This window comes from Papilio xuthus, unplaced genomic scaffold, assembly GCF_000836235.2.
Source record: "Papilio xuthus unplaced genomic scaffold, Pxut_1.1 DF825017.1, whole genome shotgun sequence".
NCBI classification, from domain to species: Eukaryota; Metazoa; Arthropoda; class Insecta; order Lepidoptera; family Papilionidae; genus Papilio; species Papilio xuthus.
Genome location: NW_013533632.1, coordinates 1,999,123 through 2,012,308, shown reverse-complemented (window position 1 = coordinate 2,012,308; position 13,186 = coordinate 1,999,123). Strand labels below are relative to the sequence as shown.

Here is a 13,186-nt window from a genome sequence, read left to right as displayed (position 1 = left end):
ATCGAACAGTTTCAAAAGTACGCTAACAGGAAATTCAAACTGTTAATTTGTTTTTTCGTTACAGCACCTGTAGTCGAAATTTTGGCAGTTTCCAATTACATTTTTTTTAATACAACTGACTGTATCTGGGGGCCCTTTTTTAGATAGATGCTATACGGTTTGAGCGATTGGGGTGTTGCGTACCTTCAACGCTATTAATAACTGTGGTGTTTTCAGTGACTTTTTAACGTACACACAATTTTTAGGGTTCCGTACCTCATACGAAAAATGGAACCCTTATAGGATCACTTTGTTGACCGTCCGTCTGTCAAGACTCCTTTTTAAAAACATAATGTTACTATCGTTAAAAAAATCAGAGATGACGATAATTTCTAATACATATTTTCCAGCAATAGAAATTCTGAATAAGACGAACTTCTTTCATCTTAATCATGCCAATTTGTATAAATGTATAGTAATATTTCAGTGCTGCTCCCATGCGACATGTCTCTTAAGTTTCAAACAATAGAAAAATTCATTTGACATTGGTAAAAATCTACCTACCTATAGGGTTTCATTTAGCAACATTAAAGATTCTGTACAAAAATACCTTCAAGCCGTATAATGAATATGTTTTCTGTTTACGTTAATAAGTTCAAAGGGCAAGATAACTTATCTTATTTACTTTTAAGTGCTTTTGCAACAACAACTCAACCAGCAACATTGTGCCTATTGTTTACACCGTTCATATATTGATTATATCCAAATGAAAACAAATCATTTGGATGTTTACGACACTGGAACATCCTGGAAACCAATTATTTTGTCACTTCATTAAGTTCGGTGAAATTAAATCGCCTCATTAAATATGAGAACACCGATGACTACTCGATTATCTGTCCAGGTTAACTGCTTTCGGTAATTTGAGATATGCCGTCCTTATGTTAAATATTAATTAATGAGCATGTCATATTACACTGACTGTCAGAGCCAGCAAATAAGGTAGAAGTTTGGTTAAACAGCTTGATAAGGATTATAGTCTACTACTAGTACTACGAGTATGTATATTATTTATTACTAGCAATCTGTCATATCTTTTCTCAGGTAGATACAAAAATATATAACCTCTTTGATTTGGAAAATAATAATAGTGTTAAATATTAGTATCTTACTAATTTATAAATGCCAATGTTTAGATGGATGGATGGATTGTTTGAAAGTATCTCAAGAACTGCTGTACGGACCCTGATGATTTGGCATAGATGTAAAACATAGTCTGGACCACATAGGCTACAAATTATGTTCTTTAATTCCGCACAGACGGAGTCTCGGGCTACAGCTAGTTGTGAAATATTTGCTTGTTAGTGTGTTAAAATTAAACACTATCACATTTAAACTTTATAGCGACTGGTCGTTAGCTTAGCAGGTCTCCCTAGGTGGGTCCAGCGCGGCCAGTGAAAACAAAAGGTATGTTGGGGTGGGCTTAACCCCACATCCCTTCACTTCCCGCCTTTATTTAAAATTGTGTGGAGTGAAACTTCTCGATACTGCAAGCATAAAGTTTGGATAGTACTGTCGGCACCACGTTCCGTATCCGAGATAGGAGAGTTCGCTATTAATTATTTTGTTATCAGACATGTCAATTTGCGAGTTATAACAGTAAACAAGTCCTATATTCCAACAAGATATACCATGTCTCTTGTACGTACTTATACTCAATAAACAATCTTTTACCACGCAGTAACATTTAATTTTATCCTTTATAGCGATGTACAAGTAGGAGATATGCCGAATAGGTACCCGGTAATGAGTGTTTACAATTTTAAATGTATTATTATGACTATAATTAATAGCCTATAGTCTAGACTTGTTGACAATGGAATTTTCTGTAAAGAAGCACGTTGTTCTGCTTGCAACGTGATATCAAAATTATAATAGGCATAATTAATTAATGCGTGTTGAAATTTTGACATTATTTACGATTATTACCTAGACCTTTAGTTTACTTTAATTATTTTAATGGCCGTGTTACGTAATTGGATTTTTTACATCTTGCCAATTGTATACTTAAATCAATTTTGATTTTTATTGTCGACAGCAAGGATTTTTATTGCACTCTGCTTTAAAAATGTAACAAAGGTAAATACGTCTTAAATTGCTCTGTTAACTAAGACAAAAAAAACGCAAAGAGTTTGTCATCTTAAATTTTTTGGACCTTTTGTGATTTACGTAAAATAATGAGTGTACGTTTGGCTCCAGACAGGCGGCTGATCGCGAGTTTAGTCAATACATAAAGGTTTATAAAATGTTGTGCGCCGTCACGTGATAAAGATAAGGATAGAGAGATGAGCAATCGTTAGAGATTAGCGTGGTTTGGACATGTTATGCGGAGGGATGATGATAATATAAGCAAACAAATAATGAGATTGAATGTGGATGGCTACAAAGGTAGAGGAAGACCAAAAAAGTATGGAATGACTATGTGAAAGAGGATATGCGTAGGAAAGACGTAGATTCGGATATGACGGCTGCTTTAGCTATATGGAGGAGTAGTACATACTATTCCGACCCTCAATAGGGATAAATGCAGGTTAATGATGCGATGAGCGATCGTTAATCTTTGTTAGCTTTACTAAAAGCTAGACATTCGTTTGGTTACAATTACCATAAACAATGATACTGTTTGTTAAAATAACAACTGTTTAACTACATATCATATGAAGTTCGTGATAAAATTAAAAACAAACATTCAAAATTAATGTTTGGTAAAGTTATATTGTTGTTACATTCCATGTTAATGATTAACTAATTGAGCTTTAAGAAGCCATTGCTGGTACGCCGCGTAAGCTATTTTATTGTGTAAACAAAAAGGGTTATGTTTCAATTATTGTCTTGCTTATAAATTAAGTAAATATAAATACCAATCTGTACGTATTTTGGCACTAAATTTTGATAACAAATCGTTCGTGTTGTAATTTAATTAAATTTTTCGTAATTTGGCAATAAAGTTGCCGGCGCATATAACGTCAAAGATTATGTAGGATGCATCTCACCTCGCCAATGCCAAAAGTAAATATAGACCACGTCGGTATTAAATATTACGCTCGATCGCCAAGTTGCTTTGAAAAATGCACACACTATAAGTTTCTTTTTTGTTTAAATGACATACGATTGGAGATTTAAATAGAGAAGAAAATAATCACCTGTTATTATACAAAAAATATATAGATGCGTAACTATTTTCTGTGTATTAAAAATATTTTGCGGCAAATTAAATGGGCGACGATTTATTAAACTTGAATTACTTATTGTAGTTAATTTTAAATTAGTAGTTGCTGTTTTTTTATCTATATTGTGTTTATTAAAGTTTTTTTTGCTTTAACATTAATCATCACCAGCTCACTATACGTCCCTACTAAAGGGCTCAGAGCCTACTCTAAGTTAGGGGTGACTAGGCCATAGTCAACCACGTTGGCCAAGTGCTGGTTGGTTGACTTCACACATATCTTTGAATTTCTTCGCATATATGTACAAGTTGCACTACGATGATTTCCTTCAGCGTAAGAACGTCGGATAAATGTGCATATGCTTATCAAAAAACACATAGGTACATGGCGGGATTCGAACCCAGAACCTGCAGATTACAAGTCAAGTGCTTAACCCCTGAACCACCAACGCTCTCGTTGAAATGAATCTGTTTATCATTTAATACCTATTAAATTATATATTTAAGTGAGTCAGATTTCATATTTAGAATTTCTGTCAGTACTCGTATGTTGGTAGTACAATAATCGACATTATACTTTAGAAAAAAAAATCTTTTGTCATTTAAATTCAACACAAAAAAATATCTCGTGTCTTCAGAATCTCAAACTAGTTCATTCTATCGAACAATAGAATATCGTATGATGTTTGATAATTTTTGCGTTGTTCAGACCTCGACCCCACATCCCGGTTTATGTCTGGCATTGATAACATTCATTGGGAACAAATTTGTCTCAATACGTTCAGGGTTTCTGAGAAGTTTGTTTATGAGACTTAGGTTGTGGCCTCCAGACAGCCTAGACGTCTGGACTGATTTAACCGAGATTCTTTTGTATTGTGCATAAAGAAAATGAATTTTATCTATCATACAAACTATACCACTTATCTGTTATAATACTTATATGTCGCACCTCATTGAACTTTCTCATTTTAAAATTAGATTGGTTTTAAAGAAACAATTTCCAAAGAGCTTTAAATAAAAATAAGTTGAAAGGCTAGTTAATTTTTGTTCCAAATTTCTTCGAAACTTACAGTACGGGAGGTAGCAACGAAATAAAAGAAATAACTTCAGGTCAGCTAGTTTTGTGATATGTCGTCCTTCTTGCTCTTTCAAATAGAGTTTAAGCAGTCTGGCAGTCGGTAGTGGTTGCGGTATTATGGCAGAGAACACTTAAGTTCCTATTTCTACTTAACGCTAAAACTTTATTAACTCGCTTAAAAAAAATGTTTAAACGTCAAAAATAATTAGCTTCGGGCACAAAGTTCCTAAATTTCCGTTGGACTAGCTCACTTTGCAAGCAATCCTTGTTCTAATTTAGTCCACTATACAAGCGTAATCTTTGTTTATTAAGCGGTTAAAATGGCAACTATAAAGCTGATAATATCCGATGCAAAATAATTTACTAATTGCATTACAGGAGTTGCATTAAAAGGCTTTTCAAATGACGTTACTGACATTAAAACAATGATGACATTAAACGATGATGATAAAAAAAATGCCATAATTAGAGTTGCTATCATAAGGGCAATAGTAACACTTAAATCACCTATGAATTTATTATATGAAAAAATAAAACAGGTTAACAGGGTATCATAAATATGAAATAGTAATACGCCAAAATAGTCACGTACTGTACACGACGCAATTGGATATGGACAGAGGGGTATGAAATGGAATGATTGATGGAATTTACTTTTTTTAAAAATAACCATGATCTTTCATTTACATTTGCACATTTGTTTAATCTTTAGCAAATCAAATGGATATAAAGTTGGTTTATGAACACGTTCGTCAAATATATGTAGTCCGTCAACGATACCGTTTTATTTTGAAACAATAAAATACTATAATAATATTGATTCACATTAATGATTAGTTTTTTTTTCTAGTTTATAAATTTATGTAAAAATAATTTTGGTATTTATATCAAATCTGATTTGAAACTATTGAAACATGACATCTTTTTATATTAAATTATTTTTTTTTATAATATAAGATGGCAAACGAGCGAGCGGCCACTTGAAATCGCTGAAATAGCGAAGTGACCGTTGCCCATAGACATACACAATTGCATATGCGTTGCCTACCTTTCATCGACGAAGGAGAGGATGCACAGAAAGAAAAGATTTTCCCTTTCCATCCTCTCATCCGGAAAGTCCACTTCCACTTCCCATCCTTTCCTTATGAGAAAAAGGCTGGGAAGGAAAAGAGGACTAAATTAGGCCTCCGGGACACACACTCATCAGACGAAACGCGGAATTGCTTTCACTTCACGCCCGTCTTCTATGTGGTCGTGGTATTTTACCGGGCGAGCCGAACCAATTCGTGCGAAGATGTTAAAGCGGGCTCTACCACTGTTAATTAAAATATAGATTTCATATAATGTTTTTTCGATTTACGTGAACTTTTGAAGTGTTTATTTAAACGTTACCGAAGTACTTACTAATTATATTTATAATTGGGTTATAAGATATCTCATATTATTAAATCCTAAACCTCACTTTTTCCATTACCTTTATAAAAAATTTACATTTCTTTAGAAATGTATAAATTAGACTTAATTCTATATAGCTTACGATCGGTTCTCCTGCTCCTATATTTATTTAATGGCAATGTTTTGATTCAACGACTGCAACTGCTTTTTTGCATCAAACAATAAAACCACGAAACAGAAACAAAATACACAAAACAAATAGTAGCACCGATATTCAAAATAAACAGGCAGTGCATAAAAAACGAGTAACGCAACTTACATAAAGATAATATGTCTTACAATTTTTTTTTAAATATATAAATCGCGAAATTTTTCCATTAAATTGAAATACCGAACCATCTACGAGCTACTAAACTTGTCTGACTTGATCGGGAAAATCCAAAAATCAAAAAAAAAGATTTAAATGTCATGTTGTTTCAATTTAAAGTTTATGGGTTAAAATTCCAAAGAGGCCCAATAACAACATTTTTGATGGGCTACGTCAGTGGCTAATTATAGTCTGATATGTACATATTCTTAATTATTATAATACTAGCTGTCGCCCGCGACTCCGTCCGAGCGGAATTAATAAAAAAACGTAATAGCCTATGCGTCCTTCCAGACTATGTTTTAGATGTAAGTCAAATTTCATCGAGATTCGTTGAGCCGTTCGAGAGATACCTTCGTATTTATAATATTAGTAAGATTGGCATTCCAAAAGCTCCAACAACAGCTACCAACGTAGCAAAAACTCTTTAAAACTATATTAAACAATAAAACACATTTTCTTGGCGTCGATCGGGCGAAAGAAAATTAGAGGAAAAAGGTAAAGTTCACGTTTCTCCCGATTGCCATAGTAACTGAAGAGTACCGACCACGCCAGGGGGGCACCGTGCCTAATTAGGATTATTTTCACAAAATAAGGAGTGTGTATCGACTTGCTTCAATAGACCCCTTAATTGAATAAATTGTACGAATCTCATATAGAGAACAACAAAACAGGAAAAATATTTTTCTGGCAAAAATTTTCCACTTATCGATCCATCTGCCATTTTGTCTTAGGATAGAATGGGTGCTTATTTCAAGTGTAGGCGTATCCAAATTGGAATGTTTCTTGTTAAGTATCTGAAAACATATTTTTCATATGAGTTACTCTGTTTCCTTCGCACTCACGGTATTGATATATATTGTTGTCTCTTTTCTTTTCAAAGAGATTATGAAGGATCACAATTTGTTTCGTAAATTGACAGCGAAATCTTACCTACTACCTAAGAAATACATACAATGCAATAGATTAGAACTCTTGACATAGTCTATTTGCCTAACGACCTAATACGCTTCACAGTGCCGCTATCAAAGCGTCTCTGTCTAATCGATCTGGTTAACTTTGTCAAAGATACTCAGACTGTTTCATCTAACCTTAAGAAAACAGTAAGATTTTTATTAATAAATATTTTCATCCTTTTTATTTTCTTTTTGCAAAACAGATACTATTAATAACCAGATCTATTAATACAAATAAAGTTAAATAATTAACTACAGATTAACCGTTTATTAATTTGATTGACCTTTCATAAAGCGAGCGTGAGAATTCATAAAACACCGCGTTACTAAAACAATGAAACGTCCAATGAATTGCAATGAGTCATGATAAAACCGTTGCTAGGCAACGGAGACGCGATTCAACAAGTGGTTTTGACTGCCGTGATATTTGCTATAAATATTGTCCTCCCTTTTATTTACTGTGACAAAATAGAGACTACAATATGTCTTAATACAATTATCATTGCAGTGGAGTTCTGCAATAACGTGGTACAGTCACCAGCAAACGGATAAGCCGGCATAAACCGGCATTAAGCGTCATTGTGTTCATCTCGCTATTGTCCAGTAACGTCCGAACTCAACATCCGATCTCAAAAGCCTTGCCTTATTTGCAGTATTTTAATTATGATTTTCCGTCCGTTTGGTTACATGATCTGTTCAAGCGCGATACAGTAATTTTTGTGTCGCTTTCAAAGTATTTACCCAATTAAAGTAATTTGCGTATCGATCGCGAGGATCGGACTGATAAACACTCTGTTATTCAGCCTTTTATTTTGTCAACAATCTTAGCAATGTTTTTTTTTTATTTAATTAATCAGAAAACGAAATGAAATTACTTAATTAGTGAGCGACGACGTTAATTAACTGAATAATGGCTCAGCAATTTCGGATTTCGTACCAACATGACATCAATTGCCTTTGAATCGTAGTTCGAAATTAATACCACAACCAATTAAATTTACAACCATTTAAGATGAGCCAAGCACACAGAGATTAAATTGCTTTGTCAAACAGTAGTGATTTTAGTGGAGATAAAGTCTATTTTAGTTTCGAGATAATTCAGCTATACCGATCTAAATTCGAATACAGAACTCGGAAATATAACCTTAGGTACAGTTTATTTAATATATATAATAATAATCGCGAGCATCGGTGGCTCAGGGGTCAAACACTTGACTTGCAATCTGCAGATCCTAGGTTCAGATCCCGTCATGTGCCAATGTGTTTCTCGATTTCCGATTTACATACGAACATTTATCCGACGTTCTTACGGTGAAGGAAAACATCGTGATGCAACCTACACATATCTGAGAAGAAATTCAAAGACATGTATGAAGTCAACCAACCCGCAATTAGCCAGCGTGGTTGACTATGGCCTAGTCACCCCTAACTTGGGGTAGGCTCCGAGCCCCTCGGTGGGGACGTATAGTGAGCTGATGATGACAGTTTATTTTGGGATGTTAGAAAAATAAATAAAATGTTTTACTTTTATTCTTTACTGGAAATAGTAAAAGTTATTTTAAAACCCACGCAATTGTAAGTAACGTGTTGATAAATATTTATTGCAATTGGATGAATGATATGGATTTTAATATTCAATCAACATTTTATATGCTAATTAATGATGCCACACAGACGGCGCAGAGCCGCAAAGTGACTCAATATATTTATAACAACAAAATATAACTGTTTGACATTTTTAAAAATCGTTATTTGTTCTCGATGATTCCTAAACCTGGTGTGCCAGGATTGAGCCAAATGTAAGTCAGTGGTCTTTGCCTACCCCTCTGGGTTACAGTCGTGAGTTGTTTTTTGTTGTTGTTGATTCTTAAACTTATAATGAGATTCTAACTAAATTTTTAAAGGTCTCGTAAAAATCCAAAGTAAACAATATTTTTTACAATTTTAATGAAGGTCTTTGTTTTGACATTTTTTTTTTATTTTGGGCGTTTTACTTTATCTACCTTTGCAGCGCAGGTTGAGTTAAACTCGTATTAATATAGAAGTGCAAAGCATTGCGTCACCGCAATTGCCGTGTGACACATTTTCAACAATATACCAGCTTTGCGACGCCGCAAAGACAGTGTGGCATATCTTTAAGGAGGTACATAACACCGGTTGTAACAATATTATGATAGTTGTTTGATTATTTAAGTAAATGTCACTGTAATGAAAATTATAATTTCAATTATCACGAAACGAGCGAGTGTGTATGTTTGTGGGTATGCTTTGCGCATTCTTATCTTCAATACCAGCGTGTATGCTTATGTGAATAGTTGCGTACCTAATGACAATTATATGCATTAAACTATTATTATTATTCACATTTAAAATGCTTACTAACTTCTCCTTTATAATATAACAAATTATTTAAAAGTAACATTAAAAAAATAATTAAATTAACTCAGTAAGAAAATCAATATCAAAATAGATTTTAATTTTTGAGTTTATTAATAAGCTAAAAAAAACTATAAAACTATTTTCCTAACAATATAACGTACACTACCTTGTTATTTACTGACAGTACCTATACTCGTAGTTGAAATACTTATTTTTAAACTTTAAAATAAACACATTGAAAAAATAGGCGTTTTTTATTATGTTTTAATTCACATATAATAATTGAAGCCGTCATTTATAATTCATGTTAATATTTTACGGGACATGAATTGTGTCGCTAATTAAAAAAAATCGAGATATTCGAGGAATTCAATAAAACAGAGAGCGTAATTAATTGCGTTCGGCTACCGGAAAGTGGTTGACAAAATTTTATAAATGAAAAATGATGTTCGTTCGTAAAATATGCACTTCCGTGAATCAAAATTCGTCTCTACGAGTTACAATCAGAAACAATAGACTCGTCACGTTGGAATACCTGCCGGCATTGCATGTAAATTCCATACAGATCCTATTGAAATCGCAGCGAAGAGAAAGGAACTCCCAACAAATTCATATTTCAAACACGATTCAGTGCATAAAAGTTAATTTCATCGTTGGACTATTTTGTACTGGACGGCCGGAAAAGTTGAAGTCGAGTTACAATGGTGACGTCTGGTGGAAATAATAGAGTTGACTAAGTAATGCCCTTTGCACGTTCACATCAAAGTGAATGAAACGCGATAAAAAGCTTTTTTATCTTTTACTTGTATTTGTGCCGTAGTCGCGTTTACAACTTTGGGATTCATACGAGTAAAGCCTGTGGCACACTGCACGCTGTACTTCTCTGATACATGTAAACAGAACGCTGAGTTCAAAATTTACTTCGCTTTGGCTACGCTTACGTGGCTGTGTGTTACATACTGCCGAAACATAAAATTGTTTTATTTGTTTCATACGAAATTGCGAGCTGCCATATTTTCATGGTAATTGTACAGAATTCGGAAAACTTATTATACGACGTAATATTAATATATGACGTAAATTAATGGTACAGAGCTTTTTAATAAATGTAATTTTGAATATTGCTGTTTCCACCTACTGACGTTTATCCTCAGAATCAACTATATTTACTAGGATCTTTTTATATTACATATTAAATGGGAGCATACATTCGGGAATATGATTAAGACTATTTGAATCTATATTTAGTCTTGGAGCTATGCGTTATTACATACAGGTACGTGTTACCAAAATAAACTGAAACTAACTGGAACTTGCTTAAGCTCGGATTCGCAACGGCGCAAACGAAGTGAATAGCTCTCGGGCGCGAATACAGAATTGTATGAAACAAACTAGACTTAATTGCAAAATACATCTCATTGTTCGCGGTTGTTTATTTTACAAAAAAGATATCTACCATAAATATATTTAAAATAAGCATTGCTGTTTGTTTATTCTTTATAATCGCTATCGACGATTTATTGACAATTAAAATAAGAGGGTCAGTATGTAATATCGAAAAAAAAAGATATGTCCTACTCATGATGTGTTTACGTAGTTAAAACGCAAAACCCAACTATTAAAACTTTTGTCTGCCTATCTGTCTGGCTGGCTCTTTGTATGTCTGCCCGCATATTCCGGTTTGTTACGAGTACTCTGCGCTGTGGAAGTCGCGGGCGACCGCTACTTCGAATATGAATGTCAAGGTTAAGCGAAATCCTTCCTCAGTGTACACGCGGTGAAAATAGAAAACAAGAAATACGTCTTCTGTGCAACGAACGTACTAAATACTCTTTACTTTAAAAAAAAAATTACTTTGAAAAGTGACATGGTTATTATTCTTGAAATTATTAAAATTTGTTTTTAAAAGTACTATTAGTTCCTTTATGTTTTGCCTCATATCTGTGAAAAATATCGCAGAGCTTTTTAATTTTCCTTCATTCGATGCATTAATAAAGAGACAGTAAGCCCGATGTTAATAACAATGACAAAAAAAACAAAACCTCTCTCTGAAGCTAATAAAGTCATTTTAAAATGAAGAAGTATCTCCAAGCGGGATACGGTTGTAGTTTTTACATGAAAATGTACGCTGCGAGTTTTATTACCTTTGGTGAAAAGAAAACTGTCTGATTTTTAAATTAAAAGATAAACATTTTTTATTTTTATTTCCGCATAAATAATTTTTCGAGAAAATCAGCACCCTGTATTCTGGGGGAAATTCAGTGTCATATGAGACTTTCCACGCTACAACCGTTTCGATAACAAACATGGGGTACAACAGGGTAGTGTTGAAAAATCTCCAAGAAACGCTGAAAACACACAACACAAAATGTGTTACCCAAGGGCTACAAAACAATACGATAGCAGCTTATTAATTAAAAAAAAACATAAGCATCATGAACACTATAATACCGATCATAAGCACTAAACAAATAAAAAATCAATAATCCAGCAAGCAGGGCATCATATAGATGTCTCTTTACACGAGATTGCCTTTTCGACGTGTCTATCCTTTGTGAAACTCTACAAAGGATTGGATTGACAGGGTCATTAAAGCGTTTCATTATCGTATGGCTGAATGCAAGAGCAGATTAATAACGCTGGAGACTGATAAAGACTAAATTTTAAAGGTAGTTAAAATATAACTATCTTTAAAATCGTAAGGTGAAATATTCCGTTTATGTGCGACTCCTCCTCCATCGATTAACCGTAGGCATCTGCAATTGCGGATGTCTACGAGCAACGGTCGCTTCGCCATTTCGGCGAATTCAGGTGGCCGCTAAACTTTAAATTCATTATGATAAGCATACAAAACATGTAACATAATAATAAAATTAAAAAAATATATATTTTTAATTTAATTTTCAGGTAATTTTTTTTCTGCATTCAGTTCTTCCAAAGATATCCCTTCTAGTAATAAAATATCAACGGCCAGATATACAATTATGTCACAGGTATTTTAATTATGTACATACTTTGAAAGTCAAGGTCGCATATAACAATACAAACACAGCATGATTAACAAATATAAACATAATAAAATTAATTAAAATACTTACCCTTTGAGGGTTGGAACATCTGGGGGTAGCGTTGGCTCCATTGCAGATTGCGAATAAATCGGATAGGGTAAACTGTGACTTATTAAACTCTGATCTGGATAAGGCTGCGCCTGCGCAGGTCCAACTGAATCGGGCCTCAGACTCTGACTTAGAAAGGGCTCCGTTTGCGCAGCTCCGTCTGAATCGGGCGGTTTGGGCGCCGGTCGATCCTTGTGCACTTCACAGGAACCGTAGCATTTGTCTTGAGGTACTGGTGGCCACTTTTTCACTATCGGCCAGTCCATAATGTGCGCACTTCATGAGCGACGGCGGGCTACTGCGCAGCAAGGGTGGTGCATCACTAGCCGCTAGCGCACTGACCCCCGCAACACCCCCCACCGCACCTCACCATACCTCGCCCGTGCAACGTGCTAATAACTGCAAATCGCGTTATTCGCAACTATATTGTTGCGCGAATTATGCAAGCCAACTAACAAACACATGTCTTGACTAGGCTATTAATTAATCAACTCTCTCTATCTACCTATATGCGATGACGTCCGACGGAACGATCATTTCGGAAGTAAATACTCACTATGTATGTACCCACTAACGACGTGCCGCGCTTTTCCTCAGCAATTGTTTAGCGCAATATTATTGCACCATGAAATTGGGAATATTTTTTTTCTTTTTATTTTAATGACAAATGGCATGACCTTGCTCCAGTAC

The 13,186-nt window shown here is 34.3% G+C and overlaps 1 protein-coding gene across 2 annotated transcripts in view; it reads right to left on the bottom strand.

Annotated features, from left to right (window-relative positions):
- The window catches only part of BmMET2 (juvenile hormone resistence protein II), a 49,953-nt gene extending 37,163 nt beyond the window's left edge, over positions 1-12,790 (bottom strand). For both annotated transcript variants that reach the window (XM_013324077.1, XM_013324078.1), the window contains exon 1: positions 12,479-12,790. In XM_013324077.1, coding sequence (XP_013179531.1) covers positions 12,479-12,762 — 284 coding nt within the window. In that variant the 5' untranslated portion in view covers positions 12,763-12,790. The remainder of the gene's footprint in view (positions 1-12,478) is intronic.
- Between the last annotated feature and the right edge of the window lie 396 nt (positions 12,791-13,186).